Source organism: Enhydra lutris, unplaced genomic scaffold (assembly GCF_002288905.1).
Source record: "Enhydra lutris kenyoni isolate GAN:26980312 unplaced genomic scaffold, ASM228890v2 scaffoldscaffold55, whole genome shotgun sequence".
NCBI lineage: Eukaryota > Metazoa > Chordata > Mammalia > Carnivora > Mustelidae > Enhydra > Enhydra lutris.
In genome coordinates this window covers 14,061,873-14,081,878 of record NW_019154139.1, presented here as the reverse complement: position 1 = coordinate 14,081,878, position 20,006 = coordinate 14,061,873, and the positions used below count along the sequence as shown (strand labels likewise).

Here is a 20,006-nt window from a genome sequence, read left to right as displayed (position 1 = left end):
GTTCTTATGGTGGATCCAATATTTTCTCTGTTGCTTTTTCATTTTTCCCTACCCCAGATAAGTTAGAGCAATACTAAGTGAGCACAGATTATGTATCTGGGTACTCGGAGCACCTGCTAAATACGTGAATAAGTGCTCAATGGTAGCCTACCCACCACAGGCTACTATAACGCTGTGTATCTTTCTTTCACAGCTCTTAATCAGCTTGTAATTATGGTGTGTGTGTGTGTGTGTGTGTGTGTGTGTGTGTGTGTGTGTGTGAAAGAGAGAGAGAGACTGATTATGCAATTAATATCTGTCTCCTCCATTAGATTTTAAGCTCCATCCAGTAGAGACAATATCTGTTTTTAATCATCACTGTAGCCCTAGCACATAGTAGGCACTCAGTAAATATTCATAGAATGAATAAAGATACCATCAAAGTTCTCTATAAGCCCAGAGTCTAAAGGGAGTGATAGGTAGATGGACCAGTCATTTCAAAGCCATCTGCTAAGTGTAATGGCAGAAATATGCATGAGGTGTGTAAGAGCATGGATCAGGCGGAACTGGCCCTGGCTCCCCTGGGTGGTCAGGGGAAGCAGAATAAAAATAATGCCAGGGCTAAATCTTGAAGATATGGCAAAACTTGGGAAAGGATGTCCCAGGAGAAGAGATTTCCGTGAGCACAGGCATAGGTGGGTATGCAAACACAAGATGGGATTAGGACAGGAGAGGAGCCACAAGGTGTTTGTGAGGACTGCAATCTAAACTAGATAATGGAGGGGATAGGGAAGGAAAGCCAGGCAGGGGGTAGGTCACAGAAGACTTTGGAGGCCAAGTTTGCATCCCGTGGAAGAAGCTTCATGCACAAGCCAGCATTTATACATGAGAAGAAATTCACCAAGTTGTGCCTAGATTTTACTTCCCTGTATTACACCTTGGCCCCTCAAATAGCATCTGGAGTTAGACTGTAAATTCCGGCTCTGCCGCCTGTAAGCTGTGCAGCCTTATAGCCTCTCTCAGCCTTCATTTCCTCATCTGGAGAATGGGGAACCACAGACTACCTGCTCTTCACAGGATCAAGAGGAGGATGAAACAAACTAATCCACATGAAGTACTCAGTGGGTGCACAGCACGAAACCATGTGATTTAGAAGTGACTATTATCATCAGTCCCTTCCAAGCCCAGGACAGCACCATCCATGGATGTGGATGTCACTCATGTCACTCTCTAAACTTCCCTAGACAAGTGGTCCCAGCCAGGTTCAGCCGAGGCTGAATTCTAACATAAGTGGTGCCTTAGAAAAGATCTCATGTGAGGGGCGCCTGGGTGGCTCAGTGGGTTAAGCCGCTGCCTTCGGCTCAGCTCATGATCTCGGGGTCCTGGGATCGAGTCCCGCATCGGGTTCTCTGCTCAGCAGGGAGCCTGCTTCCCTTTCTCTCTCTCTGCCTGCCTCTCTGCCTACTTGTGATCTCTACCTCTCAAATAAATAAGTAAAATCTTTAAAAAAAAAAAAAAAAAGAAAAGATCTCATGTGATCTTAAAGGTAGACACTGTAAGACATACAAACTTATTCTCAGATACCAGCTTCCCCTCTCTTTCCCAGGAACTGGAAAATGCAGCAGCCAATCTGGGTAGAATCCAAAAGAATCCATTTCAAAGCATAAGCCCTATTTATGTGCAGGCCTGACTCCCCTCCTCAGGAGATTCTGGTCAGGGTGGGCTGGGAGATTCCTTAGACAATCTAATAGATTAGTTTCCAGTTTAGCATAACAGCTAGACAGATTTTTGTGGTGAAGTCATCCTAGTCAATTAAAAGGCATTTTTCCCTGCTGTGAGTTCAGAAGTCCCTTTGGTTTGTTCCAGCTTTCTGGGATGTTTCATAATAGGCTCCACCCTGGGTTAATTAATAACCCTTGATTCCTACTGAAATGCAAAGGCTGAAATCCCGTGTGTAAGCACATCCAGGCAGGGGCTGTTGGCAGAGTGGGGTGAAGCCAGTGGGAGCTCCTCTCATCAGGGAGTGAGCCAGACCCCAAATGGTAGAGATGACAGTAGAGTTGGCAGTAAATGCAAAGTGTGGCCAAGCAAAAGCTGAAAAGGTCAAAGCCGGAGAGGCTGTAAGAAGGGGGAGAAGTGGGGAGGAGTGGGCAGAGGAGGGATATAATAAGCAGTGGAAGGCAACCACAAGGCTAGAGATTAGGTAGGTTGGGAGTAAACTGGAATGTGGAGGGAGAAATGGGTGAGGGCAAGTGGCCGGGACAAAGGTGGTGAACAAGAGGCAGTTGACAGCGCCTGTTTTATGGGATGCCAGCTCAAAAACATGTGGCTCTGGTTCCATCCTCTCTGCTTTTAAGAAAAAATAGGTCATCTCTTTCCTTTTCAAATGCAAGCTGCAAGTACAGAATGAACCTAAAGACAAAGTGGCAGGGATTTACATACATTCGCTGGAGAGTGACCAAGCCCTTTCTCCGAACCCACCAAACCCAGCCCCAAGCACAGTACTCAAGGGTAAGATGCATTTTTCACCCAATTCAGGATGGAGTTCCTCTGCTTCAAGTCTCCTGCCACTACTCCCACCCAGCCAGACTTCTAAAGCACTATTAGCATGTGCAATCTAAAATGAAAATGATCATATCATTCCACAGCTTAAAAATCTAGCAGGTATGTCCCCACGGCCTCTTTGACATGATTTCCAGCTGCCTGCCTTGCCACACAAAGCCCATTCAAAGAGACTATTCTCTGCCTTCTTTTCCAGCTTTATCTCCCACCCTCCCCCCTTCTCATGCACCCTATACTCTGGTCATTTTCCCCATATGTGACAAGCTGAGATTAAATCATGCTCTTTAGCTGGGAGGCCTGAGATGCATATCTGCCTGCCTCATAGCCTGATGCAAAGCTAATTCTTTCCCCCAAATCCCCACCAGCATTAGCCTCTCTGTGAAACCTTTTCTAAGAATGTCCCAAGTCAAGGGTGGCGATCTCTCTTCTGTACTCACTAGGGTTTGCACAGGTCCCTAATGCATTATAGTCATGTCCCCAAATGTCTACCTTCCAGAAGGAGGAGAACACTGTGAGAGCGGAAGGTTCTGTCATGAAGGCCAAGTACAGAGCAGGTGCTCAGTAAGCATTTCTTGAAATAAGGAGTGGGTTGAGATAAGTTCTGTTTATTTTTTTTAATACACATCCTTCAAGAAGTTAAAGAGCTTATTAAGTTCTCCTTTAGAACTGCTGCTTAATTTCCAGTGGAGTCTCATTTAGCTCTGATACTATCAGGGCGCAGAGCAGATATTGATGGAGAGAGGCGGCAGTGAGGATGGGAAAATTACCAAACATAGTAGGTAGAGGCAAAGGCACTATGAGCTGAATTTCTCAGTACAAGAAGATGGACTTGCTCTCATTCTTATGGTTCCTTTCCTCTTGTCTTTGATTAAGGGGCTAATGTAGTACAGCCAAACCAGGGAGGTAGGCCATGAAGAAATGTCCATCTGACAAAGCAGTCCCTGTCACATTTAGAATCAGCAGGGTTCATCCAACCACGGTCTCAATATTCCCCCAGTCTTCAATATGTGGAGCTTGCCTCTGGCCATCAGCTGTGGCTCAGAATCCATCCTAGACCCCTCCAACCCCCACAAGAAGGCCTCTTGCAGGTAAATGTGAAAAACATGGACTTCCTGACTATAGAATTAGATTAACTTGTTTGCTACCAAAACCATCAGAAGGGACTAATGGCTTCTTCTTCTTCTTTTTTTTTTTTTTTTTTTTAGATTTTATTTATTTATCTGACAGACAGAGATTACAAGTAGGTGGAGAGGTAGGCAGAGAGGGGAGGAAGCAGGCTCCCTGCTGAGCAGAGAGCCCAATGCAGGGCTCAATCCTAGGACCCTGGGATCATGACCTGAGCTGAAGGCAGAGGCTTTAACCCACTGAGCCACCCAGGTGACCCAACTAATGGCTTCTTAAATAGGGAAGATAAAAGATAACATTGGCAGGTAGAGAGATGTAGTAGGAAAATTGGTGACACAGGAGATGGGAGTCTGGAGTCTCTACATTGGTGTGTTAGGTGCTCTGAACCTCAGCAGTTAAACAAGCAGGTTGGATTAGATGATCTCTAAGTTCCCTTTCTAGCCCCACCCTGCTATGACTATACCAAACATTCACTCAACAGACATTTATTGAACACCTTGACCAGGACCTGTGCTATCAGCTGTCAAGGAAGAAGTCTGCACAAGATGCCAGCTGAATGCCGTATGTATGGGGAGATATGACTGGATATATATGTAAATGATAAAAACACACACATAAGCAGGAATGTTTTATATTTCTTATCCTCCCCCCAACTATAATACAGAATAAGCGTGGATTATATCCTTTTCATTTCTGAATAATCCCTGAGACTGATACCTAGAAATTATTCACGTGACATGTGTTTAGCAACGTAAAGGGGACTGTAAAACTAGTTAGTAACACTTAGTGAGCGCTTTCTATATGCCAGGCTCTGCTTTGAGTACCTCGTATGCAGTGATTTATGTCATTTGTGCAACTCTGTAGGTACATCTTGTGATTACTATTATCACTATTATTAATTTCATCTTACATTTGAGGACACTGAAGCACAGAGAAGTCGAGTTACTTGCTCAAGGTCACTTAGGGAGTGGCAGAGCTGGGATTCAGACACAGGTAGTCTGACTCCAGAGTTAGAGCTCTTATAGTCTTCAGGTCATCTGAAGTGTACAACTACACTTAGAAACAAATAGTAAACATTTACTCTTGGAGGAAAACAAAGAACAAACAGAATAATTAATAGAAGGACTATCTAGCAATAAGCCAGAAACATCAAATGATGAGTAAGAGCCACCAGGATTAGTAAATAAAGGAGTCTTTTGCTAGAAGGACATCTCATAAAAATTTATAATTTATTCAGTAGATCAAAAGAGTAAGGTGAATAGGAAGGGATGGTGGCATTATGTGCTTGAGGAACCTAAGCCAAGAAGAGAAATGCAAAAAAGCCTGATGAAGACAAATTCTAGACCCAACATATACTCTGAGAGATCTACTTTGGTTAAGCAGGCCCCTGGCATCAGCTGGACCTAGGTTCAGATCCCAGTGGCATCACATTCTTACCAGCTGTGTGACCCTGGCTGGGCAATTTATTTAAGATCTCTGAGCCTCAGCTTCCTCAGCAAGAGGCACATTTTCTGGGATGAGTCAAGGCACAGGAAGCACTTAACATGGCACCCAGCATACAGAAAATGTTCAAAGTTAATCACCATCACCATTACTATTGTTTCTCTATTTCTCTGTTGTCTTAAATTGGTGAGCCTAAAGACAGAGCCAGGATGGTGCTAAACTCACTCACATTAAAAATGCCATGGTTAAGAAGAGACACACTTGCTCCTCTAATGGGTTATGTTTCAGTTAATACGCCCTAGTGTCCCACCTGCTTTTTTCATTCCCCCAGCTGGTTCTTAGATTTGAAAAGAAAAAGGCCTCCTTGGAGACCTGCACGCTTTTAAAAATAATACAAAACAGAACGTCTGAGGTCAGGGTAAGCCAAGCCAAACAAATAAATCTTGCAGGATTTTGTTAACAAAACAAGGCTTAGTGGATCAGAGCGGGTAGAGTTCTGCCGGACTCAGCCCTGCAGAGAAACGCCAAGCTCTGGTGAATTTCAAACACAAGGAGGTCAAATAGGAAGAGCAAATTATGGAGCACTTCAGAGTTCAGAATCAATGCTTGAGCCGAAATCAGGAGAACATTATGTGCACGATAGATACCAGAATCCATGGGTCAATTACAGCCCTAGAAATCCACACCAGAAGAGTCTTACAGATCATCTATACAACCTCTATGGAGGGCGATCTGGCAATATCTATCAGAATTATAAGTGTATACTTATAATGGGAGGTGTACTCTGAGATAGACATCCGTCTGTGGGAGGTTCATCAAGGAGCAGTCCGGGAATCACCACTGCCGGATATGAAGAAAAAGGAAGGATGCAGCATTGGGTGGAAGGAGAAGTTGGGCTGCACTGCCATCTCAGCAAAGGCCTCTGTCAACTCCACCAAGAGCTCTGGATCTGGGATGGCCCTTCAGAGATGTCCCAAATTAAGGTAAATGGGCAAGGTCTTTGTACCACCAGTCACTGAATGTAACTGCTGCCAGGTAACTCAGATGCTAGTTCATGCAAGGCAGCTGTCCTCACCAGAGGCGCTTTCAGAAGAGGGCTGACAGCTGAGGGCTGGCTTCTGGTAGCAATGCCAGCAGCTAGGGGAAGTCCTTTATTCCTCCAGGTGCATTTTAATACTCAAGGCGTGTGATGCTCTTGGAACCAGTGGTTCTTTTTCTAGGAAGGAATCCTATGGATATGCTAACAAACATTTGCAATGACATAGGTTTGGCATTATTTGTAATAATAAAATTATGGAATATGACGGCACTCCAAGCAACCATTAACAAGAATGAGGCAGCTCTGCAGGTACTCTCATGGAATAAACAACCAGTACGTTAAGTGAGAAGTCAGGGTGCAGAACAGTACAGATAAGTAGAAGGGTATGAAGCTAAAGGGTCAGACTCTGCCACACAATGTCTATGGCCCCTCAGACCCACACCCATTCTTCTCTCTTGTACTATGGGGGCTGAAAGCCTAAATCTAATGCTTCCCAGATTCTTTTGCCACATGCATACCCACTTAATTTCTACCAATGGGAGCCACTTATGCAAGAGCTGAAGTCAGGAAGGAGGTAGCAATTGTTCTGCTTCCGGAGGCAGCCACAGAAGCTCACTGACAGCCTCAGCGGCTACAGTGAGTTGGTGGCAATTCCCACAGATCAGTGGGAGTGCAGACTTGTGGTTCTCCGCTGGCCATGGTAGTAGTGACAACAGCAGCAGGGAACATAGGGCTGCTGTGGCTCTGGGTAGTAGCATTTTCCCTTTTGAACCATTGTAATCAATCCTCCCATTAAATCTTTTGTAATACCTACTGGTTTGTTTTTTGAACCAACTACCATTTATGAAAAACAAAGGAAAACATACACACATGTATATTTGATCACTGCATTTAAATTCTCTCTGTAAAGTTGCCCAAGGAATTAGTGATAATTGTTAAATGAACTGGTTAATGGATGGCTAAAGAAAATAGATAAGTTGGGGCAAGGTTGGAGGTAGACTTTCATCAGATATCATTTTTTACCTTTTCAATTTTTGGCTATTTGTATATATTACCTTTACGCCAAAAATACATAAAAGAGAAAAGTAATAAAGGTTATCTCTGATAAGGTACCTAAATTTTCTGTGAAATATTCACCACATTCACCACCCATTTTGTGCTAGAACTCCCCATCTACCTAAGGGGCATGGGCCATTCATCATTACTCAGTACTGCTTCACAGTATGTTCATACCAAGTTGAAATCCATGTTCTTACAGGATAGTACTATTAGCCTGAACTGAACTCAAACTCCAGTGAGGCAGTCTGGGGTGGTTTTTCAGCACACCTGCACATGAAACCTTTACCACTCATTTCAGAGAAGGTATGGAACCTTTCTGAGCCTCATTTTCTTTTTCTGCCAAATGGCAAGCATCGTAATGTCCATCTCAAAGGTTGCGGGGAGGCTGAAATAAGATTATGCACATGAAGTGACTTAACCAACACATCTGGTTATTGCTCTTGATATCTGCACCACTGGAAGAAAAATGCTCTAGATATAATAGGAGGGACCTGAAATCAGATTGCCCACGTTCAAAGACGAGTTCCTGCCAATTATAAGTTGGGCAACCTCGGGAAAGCCACTTACTCCCCTTGAGTCTCAGATTCTATAAAATGGAGGCAATGCTGGTGTTCATCCCAACAATGAAAAACAGTCAGCCTGAACTTGTAACTACTCAACACATGGAAACTGTTACCATTTTCACCTAAGCATTCAGGTGGTAGACACTCTGCAGCGAGTAGATGTGATCTTAGGAAAGGCCTCTGTCTCTGGACTAAATATCTCTATTTCCTTATAGTGATCCCCTTGGCTCACAGATGTCAGATTCCACTGACTCCTATCACTCTCCTCACAAGGCATTTCAGGGATACCCCTTGTGGTGTGACACCAAAACTGGATCTGTCATTAGAGTCTGACCAGCATAGTACATGTGTGTGTGTAAGATATGTGTGTGCATGCATGTGTATATGACACAGACAGTGTGTGCATGTGCATGTGTGTGTGTACACATGTGTTTATGTAGCATCACCTTCCTGGATTCTAAATGCTATTCTTTAATAATGTAGCCTGAAGAGGCATCAGGTTTTGGGGAAGTAGCAACCGTAACTATAGTTTATTGAGCACCTAATATATGTGCCAGAAACCATGGCAAGCATATAATTACACTGACTCATATAATTCATACAATAACTCTAGGAGGTAGAAATTATTATCCTCATTTTTCATGAGGAAACATGCATAGAGATGTTATAAGTAGAAGGTTAAGACAAAAAAACGTGGTAGAGCTCAGATCCATCTCCAGTTCCTCCTACTCGGAAGCTACAATCTTAATCTCCACACTAGACTTCCTCCACAAATATTAAGAATTTGTTCAAATCTTAGATCTTTTCTTTCCCCATGTGATTTTGATTAGCTAAAGCTCCCTAATCTTGCTGCTCTTCAGCTCAGTTTTTCCATAGGGCCTTATATTATATTCCCCTTCCATTTGATTGTTTCAGATTTAATGTAGCATATTCTGTCTCTCATTCAGCTTCAAGTCATCAGCAAACATAATTTGACAAGTCTCTATTAAGGAAAAGAATATAGTCAAGGGCTCTGCCATTACATGTATTTCTCTCAAGGTATATTTCTATTAAATAATCATTTCCTAGGGGGTAATGTTCAACCTGTTACCAATCTATCGATCTGAATTAACATCCAACTTCCATTTCTCTATCTTCTTAGCAACTATTACTTGAAATATCACATGGTCTTTATGGTCAATAGAATATCTACAGCAAAGATCCATTCTAAGAAATGCTGACATATAAAGAACTGTGAATGGAAGGCTGAAGTGGGTATGTAAAATGTATACATCATGGTCTTGAGTGTTTAAACTATTTTTTATTTAAATTGAATTAGTGAACATATATGACATCATTGGTTTCAGATGTAGAGTTCAGTAATTCATCAGTTCATCAGTTACACCTAACACCCAGTGCTTATCACACAATGTTCCCTCCTTAATGTTTGTCACCCAGTTACTCCACCCCCCCCAACTCCCTTCCAGCAACCCTCAGTTTGTTTCCTACGGTGAAGAGTCTCTCATGGTTTGTCTCCCTCTCTGATTTCTTCCCATTCAATTGTACTATTAGGTATATACCCCGATGTACCCTGATGTTTATAGCAGCGGTGTCCATAACAGCCAAACCATGGAAAGAGTGTTTAAACTATTATAAGAGAAAAATCCCACCTTTGCTTCCCTAAAACATGTGAGTTGAAGAAACATATAAAGAGCAGAAGATGAATAGCATTTGAATCACGAGAGCCTTTCCTGGGATCCACACATCTACCTAACCCCATCCCAATTCCAGTGTCACAAGAGGGCAGGACTCAAAGGGAGCCACTGGCATTCATATGTGAACCTGTGGCTTGTCCAGCTTCCTTCATTGGCATCAAGAGCAGATTCTTTACCTTCTCTTGTCTTTCTCTCCATCTGTTAGAGCAAGACACTGTCATTGCTTATGCCTTGGTACCTCTATTATCTCTGAGGAAAGACTGACCATTGTAATTGCAGCCTTTTTTATGAGAGAGGAAAGAAGCCCAAGGCTCTGTCCCACCAAGTCCTAGTCTGCTTGTCTTTCAGAACTGAGTCTATTTGAGATTAATCCATTCATCAAACTCATTGCTTAGTCCCACAGAGGGGTGACTTGTACCTGCGGAGAAAAAGAACTTTTGCCCTAAATATAAATAGAGGAGAGCTTGTCACGCCAACCACCCTGGCCAGAATGTCTCAGACCCTTCAAGGACACTGCTGTGGAGCCCCACAGAGCCAACAGGGCATTCTGGGTAATGGAATGCAACATGATGCAGTCCCTACCTCCCTCACCTCCCCAGTCTCCCCCCAGGGTTTCTGGATTCCTGGCTCTGCAACAGCAGAGGCAAGCAGTTTTTGAACTTGGGGGGAAGAGGGTGGAGAGAAGGGCGAGGCTTCCTCTAGGCCAACCACAACTAATTCATTTGCTCTGTCCAGCAAAACCCAGACAGTGCAATTATCTGGTTAATTTGGCCCTTAGTTGGGAGACAAACTTCCAAAATGTGAGACCAGCTCAGACTAAACAGTGGCTTCCATCCTAAGACTTTTCCTAAGTGTGAGAGAATACATATGAGATTCCTGGGGGGCTGCTTATGTGACCCGCCCATTCATCCAGATGGGAAAAGGCAAACAATTCAGGCTCTAAGATAGGTTTAGGAAGGCAAGTCTTTCAGGGAAAAATGCCCAAATAACCTGCTATTTGGTCTCCTGGCTAATTTGCCTTCTGGATTCTATGGAGGGGGATGGCTGGAAATCAGGATGACTCTAAATTAGCAAATGTTTTCCAGCATGATTGCAGGCTTCATAGATTGGCTGAGTGTCCCCAGAGCCTCTGCATGAGTTACTCATAGGGCAATTACCAATGATGCTCCTACTCATGGATTTTATACCCATAAGTTGGGCCAGGGGTATCACTGAGATAAACGGGTAAAATTAAAACATGGCTCTGGAGTTTCCACAAATGGGATGAGATAGGGCTAGCTAAATTGGCAACTGAGCATTTACCAGATGGCTTATGGAAAAACCAGATTTTTGAGGGGGATTAAGAAGAAGTGATTTATCTCCCTTGGAAACTGACAAGCAGTCTGGAATCTGTGGAAACTATCAGTTATTCATTCTGCAAGTATTTCTTTAGTTCTAGTATGTGCCAGGCCCTGCGCTACTTAACAAAGTGAGATCCAAATAGCCATGGCCCCTATGCTCATGCAAATAATCCCAAACCTGTATATATGGGTGAGGGCTAGGAAGGAAAAGTTCAGTGTTATGATAGGGAACAACCAGGTTAGCTGATTTAGATCAAGGTGTGAGAGGAGGAGTCTTTGAGGAAGGGATTTAAAAGCTAACACTTTGGGACACTTGGGGGACTCAGTCAGTTAAGCATCTGACTACAGCTCAGGTCATGATTCCAGGTTCCTGGGATCAAGTCCCACATGGGGCCCCTTGCTCAGCAGGGAGCCTGCTTCTCTCCCTGCTTGTGTGGCTCTCTCTCTCTTCTTACAAAAAAATAAAGGAAATCATAAATAAATAAATAAACAAATAAACAAATAAATAAATGAATGAATGAATGAATGAATGCTAACACTTTAGGGCACCTGGGTGGCTCAGTTGGTTGTCTGCCTTTGGTTGGGGTCATGATCTCAGGGTCCTGGGTCAGCATCAAACCCCCAGGTCAGCAAGGAATCTGCTTCTCCCTCTCCCTCTGCCCCTCCCCCTGCTCATGCTCTTTCTCTCTGAAATAAATAAAATCTTTAAAAAAAAAAAAAAAAAAGCTAACATTTTCAAGAACCTATATGCTTTTTTAGAAAGATTGTTCCAGGGGCGCCTGGGTGGCTCAGTGGGTTAAGCCTCTACCTTTGGCTCAGGTCATGATCCCAGAGTCCTGGGATTGAGCCCCGCATCAGGCTCTCTGCTCCACGGGGAGCCTGCTTTCTCCCACTCCCTCTCTGCCTATTTGTGATCTCTGTCTGTCAAATAAACAAATAAAATCTTTACCAAAAAAAAAAAAAGAAAGATCATTCCAGCTCTAGTAGTAAAAATAAATCAGAAGTGGGTAAAAAGGATAGAGTTAGAGGGCTACTGATAAGGAAGACTGGGTGAGAGCTAATGCTGGTTCAGCCAAGGATCTAGGCAATAAGGATGGAGAAGTGGATGGACTGGAGACATGGGATGTGGAGTCAACAGGTTCTGGTAGTTGAATGGGTATAGTGGTGGAGGGAGGAGAGTCATCGGGGAGCCTGTGCAGGTTTCTAGCTAACATGGAAGATTAAAGGGGTGGTACTCTTTATTGAGAGAGAGAACTCTTTATTGAGAGAGAGAACAAAGCAGATTGGGGCTAGGGGAAGATGATGTGTCCTATTTTGGACTCAACCAAATTGGATTCCCACCATTCCATACCCTATACTTCCAGCCCCCTTAACTTTGCTTACAATGCTTCCATCTCATTACTCTTCACGTTGCCACATTCACTTGTTGAAATCCTATCCATCTGTCAAGATGCCCTTCAAATACTACCCCCTCCTTGGAGCCATTCTCACTCTCTCAATTAGTGGTGGCCTCTGCTGCCCTTAGCACTAAGTCTAGAGCTCTCTTTCCTGGACTCCACCTGTACTGAGGTTCTATGAAGACTTATCTTGCCTCCCTTCCTAGACCACAAACTTTTTGGGACAGAGCCTCTACTTCTATATCCTCCTTCCCCACATGTTAGTGAGCTAGCATAGTAGACATTTGACAAATATTTGTTAAGTGAACAAAAATAACCTACTCTTTGCCATGGAAGGAAAACCAGTAGACATTGGACTGACTTGAAAGCCACAGGATCAAAAAAAAAAAAAGAAAGCCACAGGATCAAACTGAAATTCAAGCTTAAGGTGTTTTAATACTAAGCCAACTCAAATTGGATGCTCAGAAAGGCTTTCTGTTCCTCCAACACACCAAATTCAAAGAATGTTGAGAAAGTCACACCCTCTATTTTCTTACTGCACTTTTTTGAGTTCATCTTATAGTAGGGACCTCGTCTATCTTATTAACTCTTTGTCTTTGATGATGATGATGATGATAAATGGGTAACATTTCCTAAGTGCCTGGTATGTACCAGGTGCTGTTTCAAATACTTGGAGACTAACTCATTTGATCCTCATAGTCACCCCATGAAATTGATGCTATTAATACCCAACTGTACAGATGAAGAAACTGAGCTGCAAAGGGCTTAGTACTGCTCAAAGTCACACAGTTAGTAAGGAGTGGCACTGGGATTCCAACCTAAAGTCTGGCTCCAGAGCCCAAGATTTGATGTGCTCTCCTAAGGCTGAGCACCATGCTTGGCATTTAGTAGACCCCAACAAGTATTCACTGAATGAATGGGAGGAGCCTTAGATCTGGAGATCACAAGTTCTAGTCCTCATTCTGCCACTGACTTCTTATGTAGCATTGAGCAAGTTCATGTTTCTTTCCCCATAAATTGAGGTGCCTAGCTGTTGATATTAGCAGTAACAACAAGAGCCAGTATTTGTAATTCTAGTCTCATTTGGTGTTTTAAATAATTTAATCCCAACAACGATACACGGAAATTGAAGCATAGAGTAATTGACTCACCTGCCCCATACCTATTAAATGAGAGAGCCAGGATTCAAACCCACTGTGGTGCCTAGCCCAAGCAGTTCCAAGGAGATGCCTTGGGGGCATAAGGGGAATGGGGAGAAGGTAGAACAGGATGGAACAGACAGATTTTGGGGCTCCCCATGCCCATTTCATCAGTTCTCTTTTCTCTACTTGTCTCTTTTTTGTAAAATGGGTTCCTACTTGAGAATTCCTTTGAAGAAAGGTTCTGCTGCTAAAACAAGAACATTATGCTAAATAATTCTGGAATTTAGTAAAACTCCCAGGCATAAGCCAGGATTTTCTGGTAATCTCGGCTCACAGTAGCCACATAAGATGAGGACCAAGGTTGCTCCAGCTGTGGAAAATATCAGGGTGATAGCATGAAAGACCCAGCTCCAACCTACCTGCTCTACTCGGATCTCAATCTCTCCATTCACCTTCTTTCCATGAAAATACTTGGTCCTGTGAAAGAAAGGAAGAGAACTACTGAGTAAGGGTGCAGACTGCTTTATTGTTTTCTTTCTTCTCCCAAAGATCTTACCACCAGAGGTGCATGTCAGACACATTTGTAACTTCATGCTCTCTCCTCCCACCTTGACTTCTGATTCTCTCATTATTTTATGCATTGTGGGCAAGAAGTGAAAGAATACTGGATCGGAAGATTGGAGACTCAGGTTCTGGTTCTGCCAAGTGGCTCGACCTCCCTATGTCTCAATTTTATAATCTGTAAGGAAGATATTAATACCTCATGACATATTTCTAAGGGTTATTTTAAGGACCAAATGAGACAAAGAATCTTATGTATATAACTAATGCAGAATTGCTTATTTTTAGTATTTATAGTTATACTCTATATATTCAATAAATTATCTATCCATCCACTCATTCCTCCATTTGTCCATCTGTCCAAGGAAGCAGCCCTCATCTATCCCTTTATCCATCCATCCATCCTTCTATCATCTTTCCTCTATACCCTTATTTCTGTCTTCTCAGTAATGGCATCTCATCTACCCATTGCTCAAGGCAGAAACATAGACATCATTCTTGTCATCTCTTTCTCTCTTCCTATCCCCACTGATTCTACATTCTTTTTTTTTTTTTTAAAGATTTTATTTATTTATTTGTCAGAGACAGAGGGAAAGAGAGCGAGTGAGCACAGGCAGACAGAGAGGCAGGCAGAGGCAGAGGGAGAAGCAGGCTCCCTGCCGAGCAAGGAGCCCGATGTGGGACTCGATCCCAGGACGCTGGGATCATGACCTGAGCCGAAGGCAGCTGCTTAACCAACTGAGCCACCCAGGCGTCCCTGATTCTACATTCTAATTATTTCCCAAATCCATCCACTTGCCAGTTCTTCCGTATAAGCACTCTAATCTTTACCCCCTCATCTCTCTTCACATATTCTTTTTTTACTCTTCTTCCATAGTATTTATTACATATAATTAGTTATAATCAGTAACTGCGTTTAATGCCTGTGTCTCACTAAACTATAACACAGCTCCTTGAAGTAAGGAACAAATACTCCTAACACCTACCAGAGTGCTTAACACACAGTAGGAGCTCAATTAATATTTGTTGAATGAATACATGAGTGAAGATATAGATGGGAAAAAACCCACTTGTTGAGTATTTACTCTGTGACAGAAACTGTGCTGTAGGCTTTAACCCATACAGCCTTTCTCATTTAATGCTTCCAACCACCACCATGAAGAAGGCATTATTATTTCCATCCTATTAAAAAAAAAAAAAAGACAAAACTGAAACCCAGAGAGATGAAATATTTTGCCCAAGGGACTTAAATCCTGGTCTTCTAATTCCACTTCTATGTTTTTGCTCAACCCTGAAAAATAGCAGCAAATGTTGGGGTGCTCTAGGTTTAGATGTCCTCCCACACACAAGGCAAAAGTAACAAAAGTTTCCATTTGTCCTTTTGGATTTGGGTATGAAGAAATAGTTCTCAGTCACTTGCTATAAACTGAGCACTGTGTTAAGCATTTACATAAACCTTTCTGGGGTAGAGACGGCTCTTTGTTCCAATACCCATTCTCCTCTTTGCCACAGTTAAGAGAGCTTGCAGACTGGTGCACACACACACACACACACACACACACACACACATACACACACACGCACACACAAAGGAAGATCCCAACTCTCCATTCAGTTAGGTGGGTGTACTTTTTTGTTTGTTTTTTTTTTTTTTTTTTTTTTTTTTAAAGATTTTATTTATTTATTTGTCAGAGAGAGAGAGGGAGAGAGAGCGAGCACAGGCAGACAGAATGGCAGGCAGAATGGCAGGCAGAGGCAGAGGGAGAAGCAGGCTCCCTGACGAGCAAGGAGCCCGATGTGGGACTCGATCCCAGGACGCTGGGATCATGACCTGAGCCGAAGGCAGCTGCTTAACCAACTGAGCCACCCAGGCATCCCTACTTGATTGAGTTCTAATAAATAATTTGTAAGTAGTACATCCAAGAATACTCTTAGTTTCTTCTTCCATTCTTCTTCCTGGAATATCCATGCTGTTACCTGTTTTTTCAACCTGCTATTTATGAAAGAAGGAATATTTTCTACAAATTCTCTGACCAAGCTTCAGTCTGTCTGCTTCCAAAGAGTCTCTGTGTACACTTCTCTGATGCCAGTGGAGTTCTTCTCTTTCCAAGACGGTCCAAATCACTGACTGGTAGCTCTAACATTAACACTACTTTTTCTTACAATGTCGACAGGCTTAGCTATCAACTGAACAAAACTTTAGTGGGATAGGAGCTGTTATTGTGACTTGAAAGTTCTGCTTTTTCTTCCAGGCACGGTGTTTGACAAAATGTGTTTGCAGTGAGGCTCATGCAAAGGGGGCCTTCCCACAGTGTGAATTTTACCACAAACCTTTAAATGTAGTGTCAGCAAACTACAGATACTGGGGTAAGTCCACTTCTAATATTTGTGGGGCCTGGGGAAAAAGAGCAAATGGAGGCCTATTTACATATCTAATATTTATAATATTTATATCACATATCTAATATTTATAATTGATAAATAAATCCAGCAAACATTAAAATAAAACACGTTTGTCTTCCTTCCTCAACAAGTACAACTTCATAATGGCCTGGAAGGATCAGAATTTAGACTTCTTGGAATTTTTAGAGTTCTACCCAGAATAAGGCAACATGGGGATTGCCATGTCTTGGTCCCTACAGTCTTCCCTAATTCTTCCCTAATTCTCCTTCTACCCTTCTCTCTGTCCTGCACTACCCAGGATTCTTGTGCAGGCTCATGGATTGCCTAGCCCATGTGCCATGCTTCATTTCTTCACTCATGCCCCCACCAATAGTTCTCCCTTGGCAATGACTTGGGAGGATGGACGGGGAACTGGCATACACAGGGCATGAGTTGGGCCAGGGTCCCTTTGGGCAGGGAATTCTAGGGTTCTGTGTATCCAGTGCACGGTCTAAAGGTACATTTTGCAAGGTCGTGGTGCAGGGCCCTCCTTTGCTATCAGAAGGGGTACAGCTATTAAGGACTGGAGTCAGATTTAGGGCAAGGTTCCCTCTAGTTTAGGTTTAAAAGAAGTACTAGATGGGCCTGGGACTTCAGAAGGGTAACTAATGAGAACAATCACTGGTACACTGGAAAAAGTGTGGCTTGGGCAAAATTGGAGCTTTACAACTCACTCACCACATGTTCCAAGCCAAGATACTTAACCCTTCTAGGTCATGGTTTTCTCATTTGTCAAGGGTGGTAACATCTACAGCCAAGGCTGTAGGGATAAATTCACCTGATCCTCTATGCAACAAGACAGCAGAGTGTAGTAGACTCAGGGCAACCACAGAGATGCAATCCCAGCGCTACCACTCACTGTGTAACCTTGGGTAACTTACTCAACCTCCATGTGTTTCAGTTTCCATATTTGGGAAGTTGGTTTGATACTAGTAACTAACTCACGGGTTGTTGTAAAGATTAACCAAGAGAAGATGTATAAAGTATTCAGAAAAGTTCCTGCACATAGTCATCTCCAAAGTACATAACCCAGGGCCTAAAACAGAATCAACAACAAAGAACTACTGACTGTTTTCTCTGTGCCTGTGGGTATCATGTGGTTGGGATCCACAAATAAAACATAATCTTGCCCTCACAGAGGTTACAAAACAGAAATGTGATTTACTTCACTTTGATCTGTTCCACCAGTGCCATGAGAGATGGGTGTTGATAATAATAATAAACAGACGCCGTCGGTATATAAGGCCTGCATTTACCTTCACATCCCTCCTCCTATTTGACCCTAATGTCAACCCTGAGAGTAGGTAGGGTGGGGATCAGTCCCTACATATTCCAGATGGAGAGGTCCTTGTTCAAAGACACATTAAATCTCTAAGGGGCACCGGTGACTTAGATCTTGAACTTAAAGATTCTGGGGATTCAGTTCAGACCCTCCTTGTCCTTCATGATTTGGATCCAGCTAACCTTGACCCATTTCTCCTCTGGTTTTCTGCCCACGTCACAGAAACAGGCAACTTCCTGGGATTCTCTAGCCTCGTCCTACACTTCACGCTTCTGAGCCTTTGCACAGGCTGTTCTCTCTGCTTAGGATGGCTTCTTGCTCTTCTCTGCCTGGCTGGTGCCTCCAAGATCTTCATTCACGTTCTCTATCGAGTTTTCCTTGAAAGTGCTCCCGTCCTCCCCCCCCCAACACCCCGCGCCAGTGAGGCCAGGTTAGGTGTTCCTCCTTGGGGTTCTCATAGCATCCTATACTAACAACTATTAAAATACCTATCACTCCCTGTTGTAACCACACGGTATTTGTCTCTACCTTGACCCCACACACCTAGTCTGAGAGCTCCTGGAAACCTGAAACCGTGTCTCAGTGCTCACTGAATCCAGTATCTGGCACCAAGTGCCAGGGCACAAGGCACATTTAACAAGTGTTTGGTCACTGGGTAAATGAGTAACTTCTTCTAGGGATAAGCCCTGCATATCCTGTCCTCAAGACACTTTACTGTCATCTACTGGTACACCGTTGTAGTACATTTACAAATCTCCACTGATTACAATGTGGGGTCCTTGTACAGTGTCCAACCTGAATGACGGGTAGCCCTCAACTCGATTCTAACCAGAACGCAGAACACTTTACACTACACCGATACCACCCAAGCAGCTCTGGCCTTCACAAGGCCTCACCTTCCCAGGAGAAACACTTGTTTTGCCCATCTCTGGAATGTTTACTGCAAAGCCTGGCAGACGGACTCCGGCTGAAGCTGAGGGTCAGGCAGTCCATCCCCCTGCCTGGCTGGGAGTCAGAAGTCTGTCTCCTGACAGGCCACACAGACTGCTGCCTCCTTGCCGGGGGCTCATTCAGGCTTGAGCTGCCTCTGAACAGTCCTGTCTGGCAGAGGGAAGGGTAGGGATGGTCTGGAATTTTAGATGCCTTGGGGGCTGGGGTTGCCGCCTTTGTAATTGCCTGGCTGTTTGACCTCAGGCAAAATGGAGGGCCTCACTGTGCCTGAAGGCGGTCTCCCTAATGCAGACCTCTTCCCAATGCCCTAATATGTTTATTCCTATAATGAGCTCCCTGAATATCCCAGCCAATCACTCAAGGCCTCGGCCTTGGGAAGGGGGTGGGGGAAACTCTTGATTCCAGGAAGCTTCCTTCTCTGTGGGTGGTCTCATATTTTACTGCCACATCAGAGGCACCAGGAAGGAGAATATTATAAAACCAGCACTGCCTGGGGTGGGAAATCCCAAGTTTGGGGAGGCGGGATGTGGTGTGTGAGAGAGATTTATGAGGAGCGGGTACTGAGTTCTTTCATGGCGACAGCAGGGGCAGAAGGAAGAGGAGAATTAGTGCAAACAGGATCCACCTGTGTCCAAGCGGCACCCTCCTAATAAATGTGTCTGGGATGTAGAGTCAATGTGGCTGGGCTTTGGCTATGCCTTTCCCAGGCAGGAGGGGTCAGGAAGGTTCTGTCTCAGGCATAGCCCTCTTCCCATAGGTGGCCCCTGTAAGGGGAAGGAGGGCAGGGATGTAGGAACCTGGCCCCAGGAAGGGAGTCTCGTGTTTCTGATGCAGCATATCCATTGCTTATTTGTGGCCTGGACTTAAGCAGGGTGAGATGGAGTATGGACCATGCAGGAAACCACTGAAGGTAGACATGCTCAAGCCTTCCCCAGTCAGTAAGATGAGGAGAGTCAAATGGCACCTTGGCTAGAGGGAGGTGTGACAAAAGCAGGACCTTTGAACACAAAGGTCCAATTTGGAGATCCGTTCTAGCTCCTTTATTTACTCAAAAATACAGCTAACCTGCCTGGCGGGTCTGCCAGAGGGGATCCTCCAAGGAAGGTCCAGCGTCTCCATCCCACCTTGCAATTAGGGAACTCCAGTGAGTCAGGCAGGGGAGGGACCCTTTGAGGGTGGCCAGGCCCCTTGCACCCATATGGGGATCTGTGGAGGTAAGGAACTAGAGCCCAAAGCCACAGGATGTGACAAATGTCCCTTCCTTGGCTTCTGACGGCAACAGGAAAGGAGATTTTCATGGGTAGGTCTGGTCACCATTCACAACTATCTACTGAGCCTCCCAAGGACCAGGGACCCTACCAGACATAAGGGGAAAAGGCTGACATGCTGCCTGTTCTTGGGAAGCTCATGCTCCCAGAAAAGTCAGA

General features: G+C 44.0%; 1 protein-coding gene across 2 annotated transcripts in view; it reads right to left on the bottom strand.

The window, feature by feature from the left end:
* The window catches only part of LOC111157509 (synapsin III), a 508,652-nt gene that overhangs the window by 439,851 nt on the left and 48,795 nt on the right, over positions 1 to 20,006 (bottom strand). For both annotated transcript variants that reach the window (XM_022518973.1, XM_022518974.1), the window contains one exon: positions 13,763 to 13,820. In XM_022518973.1, coding sequence (XP_022374681.1) covers positions 13,763 to 13,820 — 58 coding nt within the window. The remainder of the gene's footprint in view (positions 1 to 13,762; positions 13,821 to 20,006) is intronic.